At 35.0% G+C, this 27,752-nt stretch overlaps 1 protein-coding gene across 4 annotated transcripts; it reads left to right on the top strand.

Moving 5' to 3' along the window:
- Positions 1-905: 905 nt before the first annotated feature.
- ugp2a (UDP-glucose pyrophosphorylase 2a) lies at positions 906-27,033 on the top strand. 4 transcript variants are annotated; one of them, XR_015475765.1, is made up of 12 exons: positions 906-945; positions 8,628-8,755; positions 11,285-11,392; positions 16,077-16,262; positions 18,827-18,960; positions 21,081-21,378; positions 21,534-21,731; positions 23,417-23,659; positions 23,742-23,846; positions 23,937-24,542; positions 24,710-26,696; positions 26,760-27,033. XR_015475765.1 is itself a non-coding variant. In XM_087235725.1 (10 exons), exons 2-10 carry the CDS (start codon positions 8,657-8,659, stop codon positions 24,042-24,044), a joined length of 1,479 nt encoding a protein of 492 aa, XP_087091851.1. In that variant the 5' UTR covers positions 906-945; positions 8,628-8,656; the 3' UTR covers positions 24,045-27,033. The 4 variants fall into 4 exon arrangements, 2 of the variants coding, with proteins under 2 accessions (XP_087091851.1, NP_001139029.1); XR_015475766.1 differs by lacking the exon at positions 906-945 and adding an exon at positions 5,250-5,522; XM_087235725.1 differs by having other exon boundaries at positions 23,937-27,033.
- The last annotated feature ends 719 nt before the right edge of the window (positions 27,034-27,752 follow it).

The following is a 27,752-nucleotide window of genomic DNA, read 5'->3' on the forward strand; positions in this document are numbered from 1 at the left end:
GGCTGACTACGGGCCTGTATTGCTATAATTAGCTGTAGGGGAAGTATTGCATTTAAAAGTTGTTTTCTACTATTAAATTAGGACTGGTTCAATGTTTGAAGGTGATCTTAAACCTATGGAAGACCATTTCTGCAACATAACCAATAAATATGCTTTAGTAAATCATGATAAATGATAGTATTCAATATTAAGTGAATTTTACAAACTTCGAAAGGATAATGTGAAATGATTGACCGCGGCTGGTCTCCCATTTTTAATCATTAGTAAACCGATCGGATTAATCCAAACTCAAAATAATAATCCTGTCTAGCATTACTCCCTTATCTTCGTTTTTTTTTAAGAATCTCCACTTTCACCCCATCTTCCCTTTTCCACCTTTACTAGGGGAGCTCTTGAGAACGACCTTATCTCCCCCCCAGTTTGTACTTGTATTTGTCATATTTTTGGGCGAATTTTGTAAACTTTTACAAACTAAGGCCATGCACTTTATAATTAAATAATTTGATTAATTAGAATAAAAAATGTTTGGGTTTATTTAGTGATTATACGAATAAAACAAACAGAAAAAACGTGAATTTGTCAGTTATGATTTGTATTTATCCTATTTTTTGTCAAATTAAGGTTTCATAAAATGTAATTCCCGGAAAAACATCTTATCTATAAACTTTTACACAGTAAGACCATACACTAGTACACTTTAGAATTAAATAACTTCATTAATTCGAAATAAATGTACATATTTATGTAGTAATTACCACTATAACCAACAGATGACGCTGTTTACGCTTTTAAACGCTGTCAACGACCGAAACTCAACTGAATGCTTTATGATTGGTCCGTCCAGATCTTCCTCCACCTCTGATTGGTCCGTGAGCAAACATCAAACCCACACACCACATTCTTGCGACACTTCCGCCGTGCGGCCGCGTTGTACAGTCAGTGAACGTAAGTATCCTGGCATGGCTTGTCAGAAAAATGAGCAAGCAAGTTTGTCTGCTGTCTAGTTGTGCTTGAGTGCTATTATAGTTCCCCAAACCCCGCAAAAACCCTGATCTCTGAACAGCGCGCTTGTGTTTGCTTCCAAGGGGCCATTGCCCTATTCATATATGGCAAAGTTCATGACAGCTTTAATCCTATAAATGGATTGGAGGTTTTCTGTGACTTTTGTTGTGTTTGGACAAACAGGAGCAGGTTGTTTGGCCTTTTCTGCTCATTTGTAGAGCCAATAGGTAGCTTGACATTTAAAGGGGCCGTTCAGACAAACAGAACAACCGTTAAAACTCAAGTGGTGCCTCTCTTAAAACTGGCTAATGCTTGGGCTCAAGTGGCTTGCTTGCTTTCTAAAATAAATGCAATAATAGCTGATACCTTTTGAAATAATACCCAACATTTTATTTATCAATAATAACGACAACAGAATGTTATACACTGAACTGTAATTTATGGTCGCGTTATTGAATGGGGTCACCCTTAAAGGGGGCAGTTCACCCAAACATTTACTCAACATCTACTTGTTTTATTCCTTTTTTACTCAAATGAAGAATTTTGAGCTTACAGTATTACAGTATTATTGGAAATACTGTATCTGGAACATCAGCTGTATCTGTCATCAGCACGGATAAACCATGCCAAAGTGGACATTCTTACGGCATGGAAAATCTGTATATGCAACGTCAAAGAAATCTTGGACATTTAACCCTCATCTGATGCTACGGATGACAACTTAATGTAAATTATCTAACAGCTTGGTCTAAACTATAGTTATTCTGTGTTTCCTGATGTGTGTATAATGGGGTGGGGGGATGGGGAATATATATGGGGTAATATTTGTTTAAACTATTTTTCTATCTGATTCTAAAAAATTGTATATTCTCACTTTCGGAAAAAAAAAACAAAAAAAAAACAGCCATCGACTTCAATAGTAGGCCTAATTTTTGTTCTTACTATGGATGTCAATGGCTGCTTTTTTCCCCAATATTCTTCCCAATATCTTATTTTCTTTTGTTGAACAGAAGTGAAAAATAATAAAAGGTTATGACCACTTGTGTGACAAAATAAGGAAAGTTTATAGAGGGAATGCATTTTACTGTATGTAAGTAGCTTCTTTCTTAAATAAATATAAATATCACAGGAGTTCTAATGGTTTCTACTATAAATAACTTTTAAAATTACAAAAAAACAATATATATATATATATATAATAAATTTATAGACATTACACAACCAGTACATTTTAATGATGGACATATTCCATCAGGATTAAATGGTGTTAACACTCCGTCAATAAAAGACAATTTTTACGTCCAATACCGCATACCTCCATAATAAACAGTACGCTAAAATCAGTATGCGAGCCGAGTTTTTTATTAATGTGTACATGGAACTTCGCCTGTGTTATGGTACCTTGCTGCAATTTTAGTTTCCCTAACGGGATAATAAAGCTGAGTCTGAGTAGTATGTCTGAATTCATAAGCTGCATCCCAAATCGCATACTTATGCACTATTCTAGGCTATTCTGTAGCATAAATAGTGTAGGTGGTGCGTTTACTCTAAAAACTCTAAATATAATGTGCACTCGTTCAGCTGGTAAAATAAAGTGTGTAATGTTGGACACTTCACACACTCTACGACCGCAGGTTTGCTTACGTCGCGGAAGGGGAGGAGCTATCAGGCGCACATGTTGAATAACTTTTATTTATTTTGGATTGTGAAAGCAAAATTTTCCTATGAGAGTGATTATAGCGCCTCCTGATGGTGAATGTGGTTATCCTTATGGCAGGTATTATTTGATAGTTTGGTCATTTATTTCACTGATTTGGCAAACGTCATCAGGAAAACGGTTTGAATTTCCGCTTAGTAAAAAAAATTAGTGCTCCATTTGGAACGACACTACATACATATATACTATGCTGTTGAGTGTGTAAGTACATAGTGTATAGTGTGCCATTTGAGACGCAGCTATAGAATTCGAAAAACACAATGCGAGTAGTACCTGGATGACTTACTACTTCTGGCGAGATTCTGGAGTGCGCATCCCATGCATGCTGCGCTATCCCATAATGCCCTGCGAGCGGATTTATGAATGGGCTTAAAGCGACGCAACTGACGCAGGTAGGTCACGTGACCATGACAAAATGGCGGATGTAGTACATCTAAATTCCATTCATACTGCTCACATTCATACTGTATAGAACGTGCTTTTCTAACGGCCGAGTAGTACGATTAAGTTCGAATGCAGTACCTTCTGAGTAGTAGGCGGTTTCGGCGCAGGCAATAAATTATCGTGCAGCAGACATCACCAGGAACAATTAGGCTAGTTTGCTTTAAAACCAATTGCAATTGTAATCATTAAAACTATTAAGACCACCAATTATATGATGATTCTGTTTTTTTATGGCCTATTATTGTTATGTTGTTCATATTTTATTTGTATATGGGCCTATGGTCCAGAATGTGTGTTTGAACACTAAATAGTCCAAATTAACTTGTATAAAATAAATCAGACTGACCTCGTAATTGTAATTAGGCCTACTGTATGTGAATTATTGATGTATGTTGGCTTCCTAGGGCTGTGAAATTAATCAAAATTCCAGTTTCGATTTCGAATTTGGCTTCGAACAGTTATGAAAAAACAATAATCAAAACGATTATTGCATCATATACCGCACACTTTCCAGTTGTACACATTTGTTGCTCTGTAAAGCTCAGTTTTACGAGCTCAGAGACGAGCAGAGCACACACTTCTAGTCATCTTAATGTGAGTGCTTTAATAGTCAAACACATGCACATTTGTGTCAAAACACAGTGTTTAGTGATTGTTCATATTAACCCTCATTTATGTAATAAACAAACGAGTTGAGAATCAAAAGACATGTGAAAGTGAAACTATAAATTAGAACTGCACTGCTCTTAAAGTGACAGTGCGCAATATTCCTGCTGTCAACTGTTTTTATCATTAATCAAACAACAAAGGGACTGAATCACTCACTGCTCTTGACTGAAGGACTTTTGTAGCTGTATTTAAAGTTTTTATTCTCACAGTGAGGATGCTTAAAGCACAGTTTGTTTCATAATTTTATTCTATTGTATTTATTTCCCTTTTCTTATTTACAAGGAGGAAAATAACTGTATATATATACAGATGAAGTAATAATTATTAGCCCTCCAGAATTATTAGCCCCCCTGTATATTTTCCCCTTATTTCTGTATAATGGAAAGATTTTCACAGGAGGGTGAATAATTTTGATGACTCTATATCGTTTTGAATGATCAAGATTACAATTATAACCAAAATAATCGTGATTATGATTTTTCCCATAAGTGAGCAGCCCTAGCCTAATGTCTCATTTTGAAGCAATTCAAAAGAGTCGAATCAGTGAGAAGAAGCTCCCTGTATGTGAACATTACCAAATTACGTTTGAAGTTAATCAGATTCACCCAGTAAATAGAAGACAGAAAGTTTGGGTTTATTATTTTTGTGATTTTTATATTCTTATTCAGTGATAAAAAAATAATCAAATAATTCAAATAATCTTTAAATTAAAATAATTGGAGTTATTATTCGTTAACTTCTTATCTTCACACGTTAATGAACTGAATTGACTCGGTAAACGACTCATTTTAGAGAATCAATTTAAAAGATTCGAATCAATGAAAAAAGGCGAAATCCGTATGTGAACTCCACCAAACGCAATTATAATATAGCTCTTTTTGTAATTAATCCTATTCACCTAGTCAGTTTTAAGCGACAGATAGTTTCAGTTTATCTTAGCGATTTGTAAGATAGTTATATTTAGCGATTAAACATTAGCTACTCGTGTTTGAACGTTAGCCGCAGTCAACTCGCAGTAATAATGAATAGGATTGGCTTCGTAATCGGCTCAGCAATCTTCGTGTCAACGAATTCAATGAATCAAATTCAAGAATAAGTCCTTTATAAACGTTAAACCCTCAATTAATACAACGCAGTGTCCGTTCTGCACCTGTCAAAGTTGAATAGAATAATAATGAAACATACTATTAAGGTAAAGTTGGTTTTATATTAGCACATTCGTTCAATTTAACGCTCGCTAAATTATTTGTTTAACGTTACCACGCTAATTGAAATACTCGGTCTGAAATCGCAAATCAACATTAGCGTTTATTACACGAATGATTACTCTCTCTCTCTCTCTCTCTCTCTCTCTCTCTCTCTCTCTCTCTCTCTCTCTCTCTCTCTCTCTCTTTGCTCTACAAAACCCTCATCGGGTGTCCACTCTTCATGTCCTGCTGTTGGGGCTGGTTGTGCTCTCAACAGCAAAGTTTTAGTAGCTTTTGTTTTTAGTTTAGTCGATCTGAGGCTCCCAGAGGATCTGTGTGACAGCTTCCTTAAACTGAGGAAGTTGTAGTTTTTTCAGTGTAACTGAAGGAACTGTACAACAGTGGACATTTGTTGACTGCTGAAATCCATTCAGGAGTACTAGACACTGTTATTTTTAATTCCGAGAGCCGTCATCAGTTACTGATCATGTCTTTTGTTGCTGGTAAGTGGTGTCTTTATTGGATTACACACATACTATGGTGGTACCATGATTTTCAGGTTGTAATATGCTACTGGTGGCTACTTTATATGTTAATGGACTGTTAGTTTAAGTGTTTTTGTTACAGTTTATCCCTTTATTTACAAATGGACTGTTAGTTTGTAGATACAGAGATAAACTGTGACAAAAACACTTCATTTCTATATAAAGCATTGATAAACTGTAACAAAGACATGTATTTATTAATGCATTATAAATAAAATAAGTGTTTTTGTTACAGTTTATCTCTTTATATATAAATGGACTGTTTAAGTGTTTTTTTTCCTACAGTTTATCAATGCTTTATATATAAATTAAGTGTTTTTGTTACTGTTTATCAATTCCTTACATATAAATGGACTGTTAGTTTATATGTATACGAGATAAACTGTAACAAAAACACTTCATTTATATATAAAGCATTGATAAGGACATGTTTTTGTTACTGTTTGTCAATGCTTTGCATATAAAAATAAGGTGTTTTGTTACAGTTTACCAACGCTTGATATATAAATGGACTGTCAGATTAAGAGTTTTTGTTAAAGTTTATCTCTTTATTTATAAATTGACTGTTAGTTTGTAGAAACAGAGATAAACTGTGACAAAACACTTCATTTCTATATAAAGCATTGATAAACTGTAACAAAAACATGTATTTATTAATGCATTATAAATAAAATAAGTGTTTTTGTTACAGTTTATCTCTTTATATATAAATGGACTGTTTAAGTGTTTTTTTTCCTACAGTTTATCAATGCTTTATATATAAATTACGTGTTTTTGTTACAGTTTATCAATGCCTTACATATAAATGGACTGTTAGTTTATATGTATACGATATAAACTGTAACAAAAACACTTCATTTATATATAAAGCATTGATAAGGACATGTTTTTGTTACAGTTTATCAATGCCTTACATATAAATGGACTGTTAGTTTATATGTATACGAGATAAACTGTAACAAAAACACTTTATTTATATATAAAGCATTGATAAACTGTAGAAAAAAAACACACATTATTTTTATATGCAAAGCATTGATAAACTGTAACAAAAACATGTCTTCATCAATGCTTTATATATACAAATGACGTGTTTTTGATACAGTTTACCGCTTTAAATGGACTGTTAGTTTAAGATTTTTTGGTACAGTTCATCTCTTAATATATAAATGGACTGTTGGTTTATATATAAAGAAATAAACAGTAACAAAAACACTTCATTTATATATAAAGCATTGATAAGGACATGTTTTTGTTACTGTTTGTCAATGCTTTGCATATAAAAATAAAGCGTTTTGTTACAGTTTACCAACGCTTTATATATAAATAGACTGTTAGTTTAAGTGTTTTTGTTACAGTTTATCCCTTTATTTATAAATGGACAGTTAGTTTATATATAAAGCATTGATAAACTGTAACAAAAACATGTATTTATTAATGCTTTATATATAAAATAAGTGTTTTTGTTACAGTTTATCTCCTGTTCTATTCAAGGTTGCATTTATTTAAAGAAGAAAACAGTATGAAGCCTAAAATTGTGAAGTATTATAGCAGTTTCCTGCAGTCAGCCATTACTCTTGAGTCATTGATTGGGTTCTCAGTTGTTATAAGCTACAACGTGTGCTTAATTAATAATGATGGTTCATGTTACCTCAATGGTGAAAATAGTTTTGGTTGTAATATTTTTGTGTTGCTGTGCTGTTTTGTGTTGCTCAGGATTCTTTGATGAGTAGGAAGTTTAATGAACAGCGTCTTTTCTTGTTTTTGTGATATTATGAGTGTCTTGCCGTCATGTGAAATCATTTTGTGCCCTTGTTGAATAAATATGTGTTATAATTTTGAGTAATATCACAGCCTCTAAACAAATATTATACAACACAACTCTTTTTCCAAATATAATATAATATAATATAATATAATATAATATAATATAATATAATATAATATAATATAATATAATACAATATAATATAATATAATATAATATAATACAATATAATATAATATAATATTACATAATATAATATAATATAATATAATATAATATAATATAATATAATATAATATAATATAATATAATATAATATAATATAATATAATATAATACAATACAATACAATATAATATAATATAATATAATATAATATAATATAATATAGTGTAATATAATCACGATTAGGGCGTCGCGATGGCGCAGTTGGTAGTGCTGTCGCCTTACAGCAAGGTCGCTAGTTCGAGCCTCAGTTGGGTCAGTTGGCATTTCTATACACATGTCTAGAAACAAAAATGTAGAAATAACTATTTTGTTACATAAATATAAATATTTTCTCAAATATATGCATGCATGTATGTGTTTATATATATATATATATATATATATATATATATATATATATATATATATATATATATATATATATATATATATATATATAATAAATTACACAGTACACACGCATACATTTTATATCAAAACAAACTTTTATTTTGGATGTGATTTAATCATGATTAGCCCAGCACTAAAAGGAATAGAATAGAATATATTCCCAGTATAGGGTTGCAGCTGGAAGGGCATCCCTAGAAGAGCATACAATATGCTAGAAAAGTTAGCGGTTCATTCCGATGTGGTGACCCCTGATGAATAAATGGACTAAGCCCAAGAAAAAATAAATGAATGAATGAATAATATAATATAATATAATATAATATAATATAATATAATATAATATAATATAATATAATATAATATAATATAATATAAAATGCTGCAAATTCAGCAGGAATAGTGCTTTTTAACATGTAATACAATTAAAATCTGTTAATTAAATTGTTAATAAGTGAAAAATATTAGGTTTTAACAAAATAAATGCAGCATTTATGACCTTAATATTCAGTTTGAATTATTCCAGACTTTTGACAGTCTGCCTGAATTATTTAAACAATACTCCAACTAATTTATCAAAACCAAAAATCACGGCAGAATAAAATGATCTAACTAAACAATCATCAGTATTCAAAGATGTCAGTAATATCCTGCTTTCCTGTGTGTGTTTTTTTCCATAGACCTGTATAGATCGAGCCCTAATGCGGGAATGGCGGAGTTTCAGGAGAAGCTGAGACTGCAGCATGAGAACTCCATGCACACAGAGCTGGAGAAGCTCTTGAGTACCGCCAAAACACCAGAGGCCGAGGTAAAACAACAGTCCTTGCCAACATGTTCATGTGCTCCTTCTGTCCATGACTCCATGTGTAAACCATATACAGTTGAAGTCAGAATTATTTGCCCCCTTTGATTTTTTTTCTTTTTTAAATATTCCCCAAATGATGTTTAACAGATTCAGGAAATTTTCACAGTATGTCTGATAATATATTTTCTTCTGGAAAAAGTCCTATTTGTTTTATTTTGGCTCGAATAAAAGCAGTTTTTAATTTTTTACAAAATATTATTTTATGGTCAATATTATTAGCCCCTTTAAGCTATTTTTTTCCAATAATCTACAGAACAAACCATTGTTTTACAATAAATTGCCTAATTACCCTAACCTGCCTAGTTAACCTAATTATCCTAGTTAAGCCTTTAAAGGTCACTTTAAGCTGTATAAAAGTGTCTTGAAGAATATCTAGTCAAATATTATTTACTGTCATCATGGCAAAGATAAAATAAATCAGTTATTATAAATTTAAACAGAAATTGGGGAAAAAATAAACAGGGGGCTAATAATTCTGACTTCAACTGTAGATTAACATACAGTCGAAGTCAGAATTATTCACCATTCTTTCATTTTTTTCCCCCAAAAGTTTCCCAAATGATTTTTAACTGAGCAATATTTATTTCTTCTGAAGAAAGACTTGTTTGTAAAAAAAAAAAAAAGCAGTTTTTAATAGAATTTTTTTTAAAGATTAATATCATTAGCCCTCTTAAACAATATTTTTATCGATTGTCTTTTTCAATGAGTTGTGTTATTATTGCAGTAGAAAATGTACAAAATATCTTCATGATCCCTAATATTCTAATGATTTTTAGCATCAAATTTAAATCAATACTTTTGACCCATAATACAGCCAAAAACATCTCTGTGCATGTTTTGAGGTCATATAATACACAGAGATTAGCTGAATGTATTTAAAATAAATACTGAAGGTTTTTGTAAAGTTGGCTTAGGTTGTCAAAACAGGAAATTATCATCATGATATTTAATAATGTAAGTCTGTTTAATCATGATCTATAATTTTTTAATTCTTAAAATAAATCTTAAGTATTGTTTGATTATGATCTGTGACCTGATTTATTAATATTATAATTTATTATGTGATAGGAAGGGCGGCACATGACTCAGTGGTTAGCACTGTCGCCTCACAGCAAGAAGGTCGCTGGTTCGAGTACCGGATAGGCCAGATGGCAATTCTGTGTAGAGTTTGCATGTTCTCCCTGTGGGTTTCCTCTGGGTGCTCCTGTTTTCCCCACAGTCCAAAGACATGCACTATAGATGGATTAAATAAACTAAATTGCCCATAGTGTATGAGTGTGTATAGATGTTTCCCACTACTGGGTTGTAGCTGGAAGGGCATCTGCTGTGTAAAACATATGCTGGATAAGATGGCGGTTCATATTGCTGGCGACCCCTGATGAATGAAACGACTAAAGACAATGAATGAATTACCTGATGGTTGCACCATGTGACAATTTAGAGCCATTCAATCAAAAATATTACATTTGTTTTACATTAATGCAAGCAACAATAACAAATAAAAAATACATATATTTATGGTTCATGCAATTGAAAAAAAAATAAATTTCGTGTCTTTTTTTATCAATGGCCCATTCATATGTGCTGAATAAAATAATAACAAATTGAACTAATTTGAAAGCCTGAGCCTGCTATTAGATTTACATATTCACAAAGATATTTGGTTGCTTAATATTTGTATATTTATTATTTATTCACAGTGAAACAGCAGTGATGGCACAGACAGCATGCAGTTAGTTTAAAGATTTTTTTATACAGCTGCTCATAAAACAGTGACCTGACAAGGGAAACATCTCTTAATTACAGCCGTCGTCCCAAGACGCAGCAGAGTTTAGTGTGAAGGTTAAAGGAGCCTCTTCAGAGTATTAATTATGCATATATGTTCCACGGTGTTATACAGTATAATTATGGACGTGATTAATTACACTTCATTGTGTTTATTCATATTCAGCTTCATACTTCTAAAGCATTTAATAAAACATTGCATGAATATTACAGATCAAATTAATTAGATTAAATATACACATAGTTTTGTAGTGTTTTGTGCATTAAGTTAAAAAAAAAAGTAAAAATGTGTGTAATGCGGCCTGTTTCAGGTGTTTCTGTTACTGACAGCTCAAATAAAGCCAAACGTTATTTTCTGATTTAATATATCAAACTAAAGGTATAAAGACCTGGCTCTCTCATCTATAAATGTGGCATATAAAACAGGGGCAAAATGTGCATACGCCACTTCCCATGCTGATGTGATCCATAAAAAAACAACTGAGAAGTGTTCAGCTTTAAGTAACTTAAATGACTTAACAAACCACTTTTAATCATTATATCAGCCATAGTCATTGATAAACAAATATTCAAGGTTTTTTGATATTACGGTTTTGACACAAATCCTTATAAATCAGACCCCTGAGCTGTAATATGCTGTAATATGACCGCTGAGCTGTAATATGCTTCTATCTGTGTGTCCTCCAGATCTCTAGGAAGGACTTTGAGGGCTTCAAGAAGCTTTTCCACCGTTTCCTTCAGGAGAAGGGGCCGTCTGTTGACTGGGCCAAGATCCAGAGACCACCCGAAGACTCGGTGAGACCAATGAAGGCTCAGATGTGTTTTAAATCAAGCAGTGTTACATATCTGCAGCAGTATGTATCGACTTTTTTAAACATTCCTTGCTTACTTTTGGGTTAATTCAAGCTAACATGCTGAAATCCTGTTTAAAAGTCCAGCATGTCCTGAGTTTACTTTATTTCCATGTTTTCATTGACTTTGTATGTAATCGACATATGTGAATACTCAAATTTGGATTGGGAGTGAACATTAGACATTAATTGAGACATTGAGTTACCTAGATGCTAATACATGTTGGAAAGTTGTTAGAAAAACTTGCTAGCAGCATGCTAATTAATGTTAAATCATGTTGACAATGTTATAAATATGTTAGCAACTTGCTAAATTATCTAAAAACCTGAATGTGTGTCAGGAATGTTCTAACATACAATAAACACTAGCAGCTTGTTAGTTTATTTTAACAATGTTAATCCATGGTAGCAAAATGCTTATTTATGTTAGAAGCGAGCTAGGCTAGCAAAGTATTGCTGCAAACACTGTTGACAATGGTAAGACCAATGTTAAAACTTGTTAGCAGCATGCTAACGTATGCCAGTAATGATTTAACATGCAATAAACAAAGCTAGCATCATTCATGCTAGCAACATGTTTATTCATGTTAGAATGTTTTAAACAAGCAACATATTGATACAAAGCCATGCTAACAACATGCTAGAGTTAGAAAAACATGCTAACAACATGCTAATTACTTTGAAAAATGTTAACATACAACATTAGTTGCTGCTAGCAACACGATAACATGCTAGAAATGTGTTCAAACCAAGCAGCAAAGCTCTCCCTCGGGAAGTCAGTACGGAGGCAATTCATCGACTCACCTTGGGGGGCTGGCTCCACGAAATCCAGGTGATTTCGGATGCAATGGTAAATTGGCCAATTTTACAGCTGATAAAAACATGTTTACAGCCTGGTACAAAAGATGGCTTTGGTGCATATAGCTAATATTACCCTTTATGACAACTGTGAGGGGGTGAACTTTTTCCTTTCCTGATTACTTTTTATTAGGTTATATTAACTCTGCTTAATTAGGGGCGGGCCACTTGAGTGACAGCTAGGTCTCGCTGATCGCCGTCACTTCACCTCAGCTGATTCCGGCTGATTAACCGATGAACTTTAATGATGCACCTTTGGCAGCAATGACAGCCTCAAGTCTTTTTGAATATGACGCCACAAGCTTGGCACACCTGTCTTTGGGACTTTTTGCCCATTCCTCTTTGCAGTACCTCTCAAGCTTTATCAGGTTGGATGGGAAGCGACAGTGTACAGCCATTTTCAGATCTCTCCAGAGATGTTCAATAGGATTTAGGTCTGGGCTCTGGCTGGGCCACTCAAGGACATTCACCGAGTTGTTATGAAGACACTCCATTGATATTTTGGCGGTGTGCTTTGGGTCATTGTCCTGCTGGAAGATGAACCGTCGCCCCAGTCTGAGGTCAAGAACACTCTGAAGCAGGTTTTCATTCAGGATGTCTCTGTACATTGCTGCATTCATCTTTCCCTCTATCCTGACTAGTCTTCCAGTTCCTGCTGCTGAAACACATCCCCACAGCATGATGCTGCTACCACCATGCTTCACTGTAGGGATGGTATTAGCCTGGTGATGAGCGGTGCCTGGTTTTCTTCAAACGTAACGCCTGGCATTCACTCCATAGAGTTAAATTTTAGTCTTGTCGGAGCAGATAATTTGGTTTCTTATGGGCTGAGAGTCCTTCAGATGGCATTAGGCAAATTCCAGGGGAGGGGGGGGGGGGGGGGGTTTGCTTTGTGTCTGGTCACTCTACCATACAGGTCTGATTGGTGGACTGCTCCACAGATGGTTGTCTTTCTGTAAGGTTCTCCTCTCAATGTACCTGAGCTCAATTTAGAGCTTCATAGCAAAGGCTGTATATATATATATATATATATGTACATGTGATTTAAAAAAATCTGTTTACTCATTGTCATTGTGGAGTTTTGTGTGTAGAATTTTGAGGAAATAAATTAATTGAATCCATTTTAGAATATGGCTGTAACAAAAAAGGGGGAAACAGTGAAGCGCTGTGAATACTATCCAGAAGCACTGTGGTTCACAAAGACTATAGTATTTACTATTGTATTTTTGCTTCTTGGTATCCATTAAATGGTTTTAAATGTTTTATTTTCATGTATTCATATGTATACATAATTTCAACTTCAAACAAGAATTAAATTATTACCAATATTTTGCTTTAATAATATATTTACATAAAGTATCTGAGGCAAGGCTGCATTTGCCTCTGCGACTTTACTGTCACCGCAAACACAAAGAACGTGCATGTACGAGTGGTTATCAAGTCCGTGACATTTCCCCGCTGATCCCCTCTCCAAATAACCCAACGGCCCCTCTAGAAATGCACTGAAGGTTAGACTATGAATAGCACAGCACTTCCAGCGTCCCACAACCTTGGCTGACATTTCTTTTCAAGCCGCCGCTCTGAAACTCATATTACAGCACATAGTAATGCAGGACAAATGATCCGAAATCAGCTCTGGCCGACGGACGCTTATATCAAACCCATTATAAAATAATTGTCACAACTGACTATAGATCAGTGCTGTGGAGTGAAGTGTGTTTCTCAATGGCTCTATTTCGGTTTTCGTGATCATTGGCTGAATGCTTGATGGGTCAGCTGGAAGAGTGTCCGTTTCCTCAGTGCACGTCTCCAGTGCTTTGTTTTTTTTTTGTCACATTGGAGGTCGTGCAGTCAGGAGAGACTGAAACGTTATATCGGGATGGCATGGTGGCTCAGTGGTTAGCTCTGTCGCCTCACAGCAAGAAGGTCTCTGGTTTAAGTCTCGACAGGACCAATTGGCATTTCTGTGTGGAGTTCGCATGTTTTCCCCGTGTTGGCCGGTTTCCCCCACAGTCCAAAAACATGCGCCATGGGTGAATGAGTACTGGGTTGTAGTGTGGGTGAATGAGTACCCGTAGTGTATGTGTGTGAATGAGTACTGGGTTGTGGCTGGAAGGGTATTCACTACGTGAAAACATATGCTGGAATAGTTGGTGGTTCATTCCACTGTGGTGTCGTCTGAAAACTTGAAACTTGGTTTAGCTTTACTGTCAGTCACTTTAAACAAATCTTAAATCCCTCCCTCATAATTGTGCATTGTATGTTATGGACCATCGGGTAGGATGGTCCGCTTTGTCCACTCGTAGGTTCAAGCATTGGCATATCTTTGTTTATACAGATCAATTCTGGGTTTACTCCCTTCATATCTGCAAACTTCATTCATTTTCCTTTGGCTTAGTCCCTTATTTATCAGGGGTTGCCACAGTGCAATGAACCACCAACTATTCTGGCGTATGTTTTACGCAGCGGAAGCCCTTCCTGCTGCAACCCAGTAGTGGGAAACACCCATACACTCTCACATTCACACACACATACACTATGGCTGATTTAGTTCATTCAATTCAACAATAGTGCATGCCTTTGGACCTTGGGAAAAAACCGGAGCACTGGTAGGAAAACCACACCAACACGGGGAGAACATGCGCACTTAAGATTAAGTTAAAGTTCCAATCAAGTTATAGTATACAGACATAGTTAACCTGCAATCTTATAGCATATTGGTGATGTCTATGTGTACATGTTTAATGAAGTGTGTTTGTGTATTAAGTTTGTGTTGTTTTTGAAGTTCTCGATGGTTTGCATCATCTCTTCATCTCGTCTTTTGTGTTGTCCTTGAGGTCTCCGATAGATCTTTAATCTAGTTTTGAACTGAGAGATTGTGTCTGAGCCTCGGACATTATCAGAAAGGCTATTCCAGAGTTTAGGTCTCATAAATGAGAAGGCTCGACCTCCTTTAGTAGATCTTGCTTGTCTGGGTTCGATTGCAGTGTTGTCTACTAGTATTATCTACTACTACTTGTATTGTTACCACCGCCATCCAAATACTGAATCTATCACCTGCGCAAAAATCAACAGTGCAACTGGGTTGTAAAATATGTTGCCAGATTGAGGTAAAAAAAAAAAACGCTTCAAGATTTGAATATATCGTCAATTGTGTGAGGTGATGAGCTTAATACAATATTTGGCAACTTGACAAACATGGCCAAAGTGATTTTTCGTAAATAAATTGGGGAAATTACAGAAGTTTCCTGGGAGATACAACAAAATGGGAGGGTGGTGGGACATGGGGGTGAAATATGGCAGACTCCCGGGAAAAGCAGGCAGGTATGGCTTAAAGTGCATTTTTTGAGGTCAGATAGATGGACCTTCAACATTGCTCTGTTTGACTGGAGTAAATAAACCTGCAGAGAAATAAACTTCAGCCTTTCTCTGGCCTCATTTGATTGTACATCTTTGCTTTGATTTAAAGTAACCTCAGAAGGTACTGTAAAATCAGATTATAGGCCTGTAAAAATGGTCACTTTGATTATTCTTACAAATATTTAATTTTTTAATAAAATGTATTGGATTTTGTTTCACATTGAAAATAAAAAATGCTACAATTTAGGCTTTATTATTATGATGATTATTATTATTTATTATTAACTATTTGTGCTAAATTGCAGAAAAATCTTGCGATTAAAAATTTTAATTGTTGCCTGGTGCTAAAAAAAGAAGAAGTGGACTGATATAAGCACTTACTCAATGTCTGATTTCTTTTGTCTGGACAGATCCAGCCGTATGAGAAGATCAAGCTGAAGGGTCTTCCAGCTGATGTGGCGTCCAGCCTTAATAAACTAGCCGTGTTGAAGCTCAATGGAGGTTTGGGGACCAGCATGGGCTGCAAAGGGCCCAAAAGTCTCATCAGTGTCCGAAATGAAAACACTTTCCTGGACCTGACCGTCCAGCAGATCGAGGTATTTACTTCACTGCTGTTTCCTCACATTACAGTACAAACCTTTGAAGTAGATTTGATTTCTTAATGCACTCGACAAATAATTTTAAACTTTACTGAGGTTTAAACATAGGTGGGGTTTTTTTTGTCTAAAAATAAATAATGAATATAAAAATTTCTGAAACGTGGTATATTTTTGTTGTTTTATGCAAGAAAAAACCCTGAAGTGCTCTAAATTACAACATTCTTGTTAAAAATAGATAAAGTTGTTTTTAATAGTTATTAGTTTACCAGGCAAAATAATATTAATAAACTGTATGTGTCTCTCATATAAATAACTAATCATACATCTACAGAAATTAATAATTTTAAAGTAAAGCATGTTTACTGTATATTTAAAATGATAAAAATATTGCTTAAAATATTTTAAAATGCATCATAATTTTATTTTATCCATATGGAATTTTATCTAAGTTATTAGATTTACATTCTTACATACATTATTATATACCAAATTTAATAATGCATAATAATGTATGTAAAAAAATTATACAGTTGAAAGCCCCCTTTGATTTTTGTTTCTTTTTTAAATATTTCCTAAATGATGTTTAACAGAGCAAGAACATTTTCACAGTATGACTGATTATATTTTTTCTTCTGGAGAAAGTTTGTTTTATTATACAATATATATATAGAATAAAAGAAGTTTTACATTTTTTAAAAGCCATTTTAAGGACAATATTATTAGCCCCTATAGGATATATTTTTTCTCGATAATCTACAGAACAAACCATCATTATACAATTACTTGCCCAATTACCCTAACCTGCCTAGTTAACCTGATTAACCTAGTTAAGCATTTAAATGTCACTTTAAGCTGTATAGAAGTGTCTTGGAAAATATCTAGTATAATATTAATTACTGTCATTTTGGCAAAAATAAAATAAATCAGTTATTAGAAATGAGTTATTAAAACTATTATGTGTAGAAATGTGCTGAAAAAATTCGCTTTGGCTAATAATTCTGACTTATATATGTTAATTGTTGGTAATGTTAATTTTTTTTCTACATAATTATTATCTAAATAATTTATAAATAACATTCCATATAGATAAAATTAATATACATTTATAATATGGAATTTTATTTAAAAATATTATATTAACATACATTATTATATTACAACATACACTCACTCGCCACTTTTTTAGGTACATCTTACAAGTACTGGGTTAGACACCTTCAGAACTGCCTTAATCCTGGGGCATTGACAGGATGCTCAATTGGTACTAAAGGGCCCAAAGTGAGTCAAGAAAATATCCCCCACACCAATACACCACCACCAGCCTGAACCATTGATATAAGGCAGGATGGATCCATGCTTTCATGTTGTTGACGCCAAATTCTGACCCTACCATGCGAATATCGCAGCAGAAATCTAAACTTATCAGACCAGGCAACGTTTTTCCAATCTTCTATTGTCCAATTTTGGTGAGCCTGTGTGAATTGTAGCCTCAGTTTCTTGTTCTTAGCTGACAGAAGTTGCACCGGTGTGGTCTTCTGCTGCTGGAGCCCATCTGCCTCATGGTTGGATATGTTGTGTGTTCAGAGATGCTCTTCTGCAGACCTCAGTTGTAATGAGTGATTATTTGAGTTACTGTTGCCTTTCATTCAACTGGAACCAGTCTGGCCATTCTCCTCTGACCTCTGGCATCAACAAGGCATTTGCGCCCACATAAATGCTGCTCACTGGATATATTGTAAACCTTAGAGATGGTTGTGCATGAAAATCCCAGTAGATCAGCAGTTTCTGAAATACTCAGAACAGCCCGTCAGGCGCCAACAAACATGCCACGTTCAAAGTCACTTATATAACCTTTCTTCCCCATCCTGATGCTTAGTTTAAACGGCAGCAGATCGTCTTGACCATGTCTACATGCCTAAATGCATTGAGTTGCTGCCATGTGATTGGCTGATCATTTGCCTTAACGAGCAGTTGGAGAAGTGTACCTAATAAAGTGGCCGGTGAGAGTATATTTACAATTATACTGTGTCGTTATTTATGAAAATAAACATTTCTTTAAGTATTTATAGTTTAACACTCTTGAATTGCATGTAACATCTATTTACACCTATTAGATTTCTGCTTTTTTGCCTTTTATATAATCCGTTTAATATGAGGTAAGACCCTGTTTACAGTTTCAGACCTTGGTACAGTTTTCTCTGCATGTCGGTGACCGTTTACCCCAAAGTTGCATAATCACAGTTTAGTTTTCTTTTTTGAATGAAGGCCGTTCAAAAAATCTCTTGTGAAATCCTATTTGTTTTGCAGTACAGAATACCTCCAATGCAACTTTCCTAGTGTACAAGTCTTGCTTGCTTTGAGCAGCTTGTATATTCTTCATGCCATCATATGCTTTAATGTAACAGTCATAGAAACAAAAAGCATACTATGAACAAGCAAAATACTAACGGTGATTTGCACACATCATCATTTTATTTCAGATGCACTGTAAAAATATTGTTGTAGACTTTCTCGTGTGGTTAAATGATGTATTTTGTGTGAAATCTCTCTCTGTGTTTCAGCATTTAAATAAAACGTATAATGCAGACGTGCCGCTGGTGCTGATGAACTCATTCAACACTGATGAAGACACCAAGAAGATCCTGCAGAAATACACACATCACCGCGTCAAGATACACACCTTCAACCAGAGCAGGTACACACACACACCTTTGTTTTTGTGAATTGTGGGGACTTTCACCTCCTTTTTGTAATACCTGTGTCATACCCATGTCATTATACAGATTTGTGTCCTGTTAGTCACAAAAACACGTACACACACACACCTTTGTTTTTGTGAATTGTGGGGACATTACATAGGTTTCCATTGTTTTTATACTGTACAAACTGTATTTTCTATTGCCCTAACTCAACCCACACAGGAAACTGTACAGGTTTACTTTCTGAAAAAGTCATTCAGTGTGATTTCTAAACTTTTTGAGAAATGAGGACATCAGCACAAGTCAGTATTTTAGTCATGCAAACGTCAAGTACATAATACGCAATCTAAAGTGTTGGATATGTTTATAATTAAATAATATAATATTCATTCATTCATTCATTTTCTTTTCGGCTTAGTACCTTTATTAATCCGGGGTCGCCACAGCGGAATGAACCACCAACTTTTAAAACACAATTTTTCATTAAAAAAAAAAAGTCCTAATAAAAAGTGTGGTCACACTTTACCATAAGGTTCATTAGTTAATGTTAATTAATGCATTTACTAACATGAACAAACAATGAACAATACATCTACTACTGTATTTGTTCATGTTAGTTAACGTTAGTTAATGAAAATACAGTAGTTCATTGTTAGTTCATGTTAACTCATGGTTCATTAACTAATGTTAGCAAGCATGGACTTGGATGTTAATAATGCATTAGTAAATGTTCAATTATGATTAATAAATGCTGTACATGTGTTGTTCATGATTAGTTCATGTTAGTAAACGCATTAACTAATGAACCTTATTGTAAAGTGTTACCAAAAGTGTACAATCTCGTGAACCCAAAGACATGTTCCATCTCTCGTCGTCAAGCAATAATAAACAAATTATGTTATAAGAACTATATCCTTAAATAAAAAAAAAAAAATGTAAAAAACCAGCGCAAACTTGAAATTGTTGTAGAAAAGTCAGCGGTTCATCCCCGAGGTGCAGCCAAAATAGCCTAAGTGAAACTAAATCTAAATCTATTCAGATTTAGATTTAGTGGCACCAATCAATCCACAATAATTTAGTGGCTAAAATTAATTTATTTGCTGAAATAATGTGAATTTACATAAGAACATTTAAATTAATAAAATCAATAGCAAAATCATTTTGTGGTGGCCATAGTTTACATAGGGGTGGCCATGGCCCTTAGTTTATTCAATAGGTGTATTGAAATAACTAAATTGACCATAGTGTATGAGTGTGTGTGTGTGTGTGTGCGCGCATGTGAGAGTGTAAGGGTGTTTCCCAGTACTAGATTGCAGCAGGAAGGGCATCCACTACGTAAAACATATGACAGAATAGTTGGCAGTTCATTCCGCTGTGGCGACCTCTAAAATAGAGAGTTAAGAGGTTTATACTTCTGTGTCAAGTGACCGCCGTAACCCACGGCGCATGCAACGTGCGTGGCTGTGCATTTATACTTCTGCGCGCTGTTTCGGTTGTTCTGCAATAACACTTCCGAAACGCTAGTGGGCAGTAAGGTGTTAATGTGTCTCTGTGTCTTCGCTGGTGTTTTGTTTTTTCTGAACGCTTCCTGAATGTACAAGTGGCTCAAACTCGCTCATTTTGAGGCAGGAACTGGCAGATTTGCAACACCTTTAACCATGAGGTAAACACAAAACAAAACTTTCCATCCAGAACTCCTTTACGGGACTCCACACTTGTAAACAAAAGCTCCATCGGTCCCGCCCAGACTCATCAGCGCTACCTAGCCGACCAATCACAGAGCTTGTACTACGTGTCGTTGCGATGTGTAGTTACATTTTTTGAGAGGTGCACGTCAGCGACGCCGACGGCCACGGCGTAGGGCTACGTGTCGACACGTAGGCTGCACCGTAGCATTCGCATGTGCTTGACGTAGAAGTATAAATCAGCCTTAAGCCGAATTAAAATGAATGAAATATTAATAAATATAGGGAACATAATGATTAATGCAAGTATTCAAAGCTACAGTAAATGAGATTAAATTGATCAATAATTATGAAAGTAAGTAAAGGGACAGAATAAAACATCTGTAATCAAAGCCTACTCCCTCATAGCACATTAATGATCCCCCGCACAGGTATCCCAGAATCAACAAGGAGTCTCTGTTACCGGTGGCCACAAACATGGGCCTGACGGGAGAGAATGAGGAGGCCTGGTACCCGCCGGGTCACGGAGACATTTACGCCAGCTTCTACAACTCAGGCCTGCTGGACAAGCTCATCGCCGAAGGGAAAGAGTACATCTTCGTGTCCAACATTGATAATCTGGGTGCCACTGTGGACCTGCACATCCTAAACCACCTGATGAGCCAACCCAACGACAAACGCTGCGAGTTCGTGATGGAGGTCACCGATAAAACCAGAGCCGATGTCAAGGTGAGACGACAACTTTTACACTTGTATTCATCTTAAAGTGCAATTTAACTAGGTTAATTAGGTAAGAGTCATTAGGCAAATCATGGCATTAATTAACTGAAAATAAAACGAGAAAAAAAAAAAACCCTCATTGTTCTGCTGTTGCTTGTGTTCAGGGTGGCACACTGACTCAGTATGACGGTAAACTCCGGCTGCTGGAGATCGCTCAGGTGCCCAAAGCTCACGTAGACGAGTTCAAATCAGTCACCAAGTTCAAGATCTTCAACACCAACAACCTGTGGATGAGTCTGCCGGCCATCAAACGGCTCCACGAGAAGAACGCCATGGACATGGAGATCATTGTCAACCCCAAGGTTAAGTGTCTCCAGCACACACTTAAACATCTGTGCAGGTTTCCCTTCCCTTCGCAAATAAAATTATGAATTATTATTATTAAGCTCGTTCCCACCTAAGAAAAAAAAAACTTAAATAGTAAAATCATGATTTAGCTAATTCACAATTATGACTTAAAAATTCAAAATTATGACCTAAAAGGTTTAAATTATTACTCACTATGTTAAAATTATGACTTAATGGAAATTACACGATAATTCAAAATTCTGACTTTAGTTGAAATTGACATACTCTGTCGAAATTGACTCACTTTATCGAAATTGACTCACTAAATAGAAATGATGATATATAAAGTAAAAAACTTTGACTTAAAAATAAAAAATTATGATGTGTCAAAATTATATCTTACTAAATAGAAATATGAGAAAAGTTAAAATTATGACTGAATATGTTAAAATTATGACTTAATCAAAATGACGAGATAATTCAAAATTCTGACTTAAGTTGAAATTGATACTCTGTCAAAATTATGACTCACTTTATTGAAATTGACTCACTAAATAGAAATTATGATAGAAATTATGATATATAAAGTCAAAACTATATCTTAAAAAGTCGAAATTATGACTTAGCATTATGACTTAGCAAAGTCGAAATGATTACTCACTATGTTAAAATTATGACTTAATCGAAATTACAAGATAATTCGAAATGTGACTTAAGTTGAAATTGATAAACTCTGTCGAAATTATGACTCACTTTATTGAAATTGACTAAATCGAAATTAGGAAATAAAAAGTCTATACTATAACTTAAAAAGTTTAAATAATGAAGCGTCGAAATTGACTTAAAATGTTATTATTATGACTTTGTAAAGTCAAAATTATGACTTACTAATTAGGATTACAAGATAAAAAGTCGAAATTATGACTTAGCATTATGACTTAGCAAAGTTGAAATTATGACTCAATATGTTAAAATTATGACTTAAGTCAGAATTTCGATCTATTTCGTAATTTCGATTAAGTTTAAATTGACATACTGTCGAAATTATGACTAAATTATGGTTATTATGATAAAATCAAAACTGACTTAAAAAGTTTGAAGTATGACGTGTCAATTATGACTGAATAAATAGAAATACGAGATAAAAAGTCGAAATTATGACTCACTGTCGAAATTATAACAAACAAAATTACGAGATGAAAAAGTCAAAATTATGACTTAAAGTTAAAATTAAAACGTGTCAAAAAGAGATAATTCTGACTTGCTTTGTTGGCATTAACTTACTAAATAGAAATTAATAGATAATAAGTCGAAATTATGATTCACTGTGTTGAAATCATGACTTACTAAATCAAAATTATAACAAAGTTGAAATTATGAATTGGATAGTTGAAATTATGACCTTTTATCTCGTAATTTTTACTTGGTGAGTCATCATTTTAAACACGACATGTTTGTTTGTTTATTGACTACAGTAGATGTACTGTAAATGTATAATGAAAGAAACATTGAGGCAAGATGATTGACACGGCACTTAACTAGGTTACTAAACAGTGTGTTAATGATGAAGCACACACTTAAAAGTACATACACTTAGGATGTAGTATAAGTAGGTGAATTGGAACACAGCACTAGTGATCATGTTAATATGTGGAATTTGATTGTTGTTGAATTCCATCGTTATATGTTTAATCTCCAGACTCTAGATGGCGGTCTGAATGTCATTCAGCTAGAAACAGCTGTCGGCGCCGCCATGAAGAGTTTCGACAACGCGCTGGGCATTAATGTTCCCCGCAGCCGCTTCCTGCCGGTCAAAACCACGTCTGACCTGCTGCTGGTCATGTCCAACCTGTACAGCATGAACGCCGGATCGCTGACCATGAGCCCTAAGAGAGAGTTTCCCACAACACCACACGTCAAACTGGGCAGCTCCTTCACTAAGGTGAGACACAGACAGATGGATGGATGGACAGACAGACAGACACTTTTTTTAGATACAAAAAAAAAAACTTTTTTTTTTCTAGGTGCGAGACTTCCTGAAACGGTTTGAGAGCATCCCGGACATGCTGGAGCTGGACCATCTCACTGTATCAGGAGACGTGACTTTTGGAAAACAGCTCACACTGAAGGTAAATACACACACCTGACACAGAGACATATGTGAACATCAGCAAACACTGTTCATAACGGTATGCTGTAACAGTGATTGTGTGTGACAGGGAACAGTGATCATCATCGCTAATCATGGAGACAGGATTGACATCCCGGCCGGAGCCATGCTGGAGAACAAGATCGTTTCTGGAAACCTGCGTATTCTGGACCACTGAGGCCTTCACAACAGAACTACAGCATGACTACAACACACCAGCAACATACCAACAACATGACTAAAAACTAGGGCCAGACGGAATCTACGGACGTTTTTTGCTATTTCTGTGGAGAATTTTGGTAAAAATCTGCGGATTTCTGCGGAATTACTTTGGGAGTATCCAGCGGAGTATTATAACTAAAACCTTAATATATTAAATAAAAAGTAATAAATTACTGAATAAAAACTAAATAAATTCAGATTTACACATTTACTCAATTAAATGAACAGAATTAATAATGGGCTAAAAATCTGCAGAAATCTGCGCGCGCAGATTCCGTGTGGGCCTACTAAAAACACACCAATAATACCACCACTACTACTAAACAACAAGGCTACAACAACAAAGAATTTTGACTACAAATGACTACATCACAACAACTACAAAGACATGACTACAACACACTAAAATCAAGACTACAACACAACAACCCTACTACAACAACTAAAATATGACATTTTGCCTACAAAATGACCACAACACAACTACAACAAACAGGCTACAACTAAAATATGATAGTTTGACTACAAAATAACTACAGCACAACAACTACAATGACATGACTACAACACTAACAACAAAACTACAACACAACAACCCAACTACAACAACTAAAATATGACATTTTGCCTACAAAATGACCACAACACAACTACAACAAACAGGCTACAACTAAAATATGATAGTTTGACTACAAAATAACTACAGCACAACAACTACAATGACATGACTACAACACTAACAACAAAACTACAACACAACAACCCAACTACAACAACTAAAATATGACATTTTGACTACAAAATGCCTACACAACAACTACAACGGCACGACTACAACACACTAACAACAAGATTACAATCTTACAACTAAACTATGATATTTTCAATTCAAAATGGCTACAACGCCATGACTACAACACACTGACAACATAACTACAACACATCAACAAGAAGACCACAACCCGACTACAACTAAAATGACATTTTGCATACAAAATGACTACAGCACACCAACAACATGACTATAACACACCAACAACAACAACAACGTCACTACAACAAATACAACGGCATGACTAACACACTAACAACATGACTACAACCCAACTACAACAACTAAATAAAATATGACATGTTGACTACAAAATGACAACAACACAACTAACAATAGGAGTACAACACACCGACAACCATACTACAACACGACACCCCAACTAAAATAATACATTGACTACAAAATAACAACACAACAACCACACAACTACAACTAAAATATGACTACAACATAACTACGGCACAAACAACTACAACAGCATGACTACCACACACTAACAACCTAACAACAACCCAACTACAACAATGACATGTTGACTACAAAATGACAACAACACACTAACAATGGAAGTACAACACACCGACAACCAGACTACAACACCCCAACTAAAATAAGACATTGACTACAAAATGCCTACACAACAACTACAACGGCATGACTACAACACTAGTAACGTGACTACAACCCAACACAACAGCCTGCTTACAACTTAAGTATGACATTTTGAGTACAAAATAACTACAGCACTACTACAACAGCATAACCACAACACAGCTACAATACACAAACAACATGACTACAACTAAAATATTACATTTTGACTACGAAATAACTACACAACAACCACAACACACCAACGACACGACTACAACTAAAATATAACGTTTTGACCAACTAAAAGATGACTACAACATAACTACAGCACAAACAACAACAACAGCATGACTACCACACACTAACAACGTGACAACAACCCAACTACAACAACTGAAATATGACATGTTGACTACAAAATGACAACAACACACTAACAATGGGAGTACAACACACCGACAACCAGACTACAACACCCCAACTAAAATAAGACATTGACTACAAAATCCCTACACAACAACTACAACGGCATGACTACAACACACTAGCAATGTGACAACAGCCTGAGTACAACTTAAGTATGACATTTTGAGTACAAAATAACTACAGCACTACTACAACAGCATGACTACAACACACAAACAACATGACTACAACTAAAATGACATTGAGTACAAAATGACTATAGCACACCAACAACATGATTATAACACACTAACAACAAGATTGAAACACAACAACCCAACTACAACAACTAAATTATGACATGTTGACTACAAAATGACTACACAACAACTACAACGGCATGACTACCACACACTAACGATGTGACTACAACCCAACTACAACAACTAAGCAACAACTGTAGCACAAACAACTACAATGCGACAACAGCATGCCTACAACAACAATATGGTTAGAGCTTGACTACAACATGACTACAGCGCAACTACAACAAGAACATGACTACAATGCTACATCATGTCTACAGCGCAAATGTGTCACGATTACAGCAGGACTACTACAACACAACTATGACTACAAACCACAGCATAACTGAAACAAGACGATTCTATCATGATTACAGCATGACTACTACAACACAACTATGATTACAGCATGACTACTACAACACAACTATGATTACAACATGACTACTACAACACAACTATGATTACAGCATGACTACTACAACACAACTATGATTACAGCATGACTACTACAACACAACTATGATTACAGCATGATTACAGCCTCCATCATGTCACTGGGGCATTTATTATTCATGTGTGTATGTATAAATGTGTGAAATGTGAGTGTGGCCATCAAAAGCCGTCTGTCTGACCAGCATTAAATGCCCATCATACGTGACAGTGAGCTGGGCTGAATATTCAGGTTTAGCATGACTGGTTTTGCTGCTATGTAGCTCTCAGTAATGGCAGAGGATGGAAACAGGTGCTGTCCCTTTAAAACCTCATCTGTCCATAGAAATTAAAAAGATTTTTGATCTTCAGAATGGTGCTGGTTTTTTTTGAGTATCACAAATTACTTGAATATAAAACTAAGATATTTATAATGGAAGCCTGAACAGAATTTGGGGCAAAACAAGTCAAAGGAAAACCAGACTGAGCATTTTCTTTACCAATTTATCCATTTTTCCTTTGGCTTAGTCCCTTTATTCATCTGGGGTCGCCACAGCGGAATGAACCACCAACTTATCCAGCATATGTTTTACACAGCGGATGCCTTTCCAGCTGGAACCCAGTACTGGGAAACATCCATACACACTCACAATCACACTCATACACTACGGACAATTTAGTTTAATTCACCTACACATATCTGTGGACTGTGGGGGAAACCAGAGCACCCGGAGGAAACCCACACCAACACGGGGAGAACATGCAAACCACACAGACATGCCAACTGACCCTGCTGTGACTCGAACCAGCGACCTTCTTACTCTGAGGTGACAGTGCTAACCACTGAGCCACTGTGTCACCAGCATATATGAATATATAAGGGTGAAATAATAAACACTTTATTTTTTCCCTTAAAGCATAACAATAATGAAAAACCAACGAACACATTTTCATTAAGTTTAACCAAAATTACGGAAATAACATACATACATGCTTAAGAATGTCTGTATCATTTATTATTAGTAAATAGTTTAATTTTACAGATTAGTAAGATTATTTATTACAAATTAGTAATATATTTTTAATTTTAATT

This window comes from Danio rerio, chromosome 1 (genome assembly GCF_052040795.2).
Source record: "Danio rerio strain M-AB ecotype USA chromosome 1, GRCz13ab, whole genome shotgun sequence".
Taxonomy (NCBI): domain Eukaryota; kingdom Metazoa; phylum Chordata; class Actinopteri; order Cypriniformes; family Danionidae; genus Danio; species Danio rerio.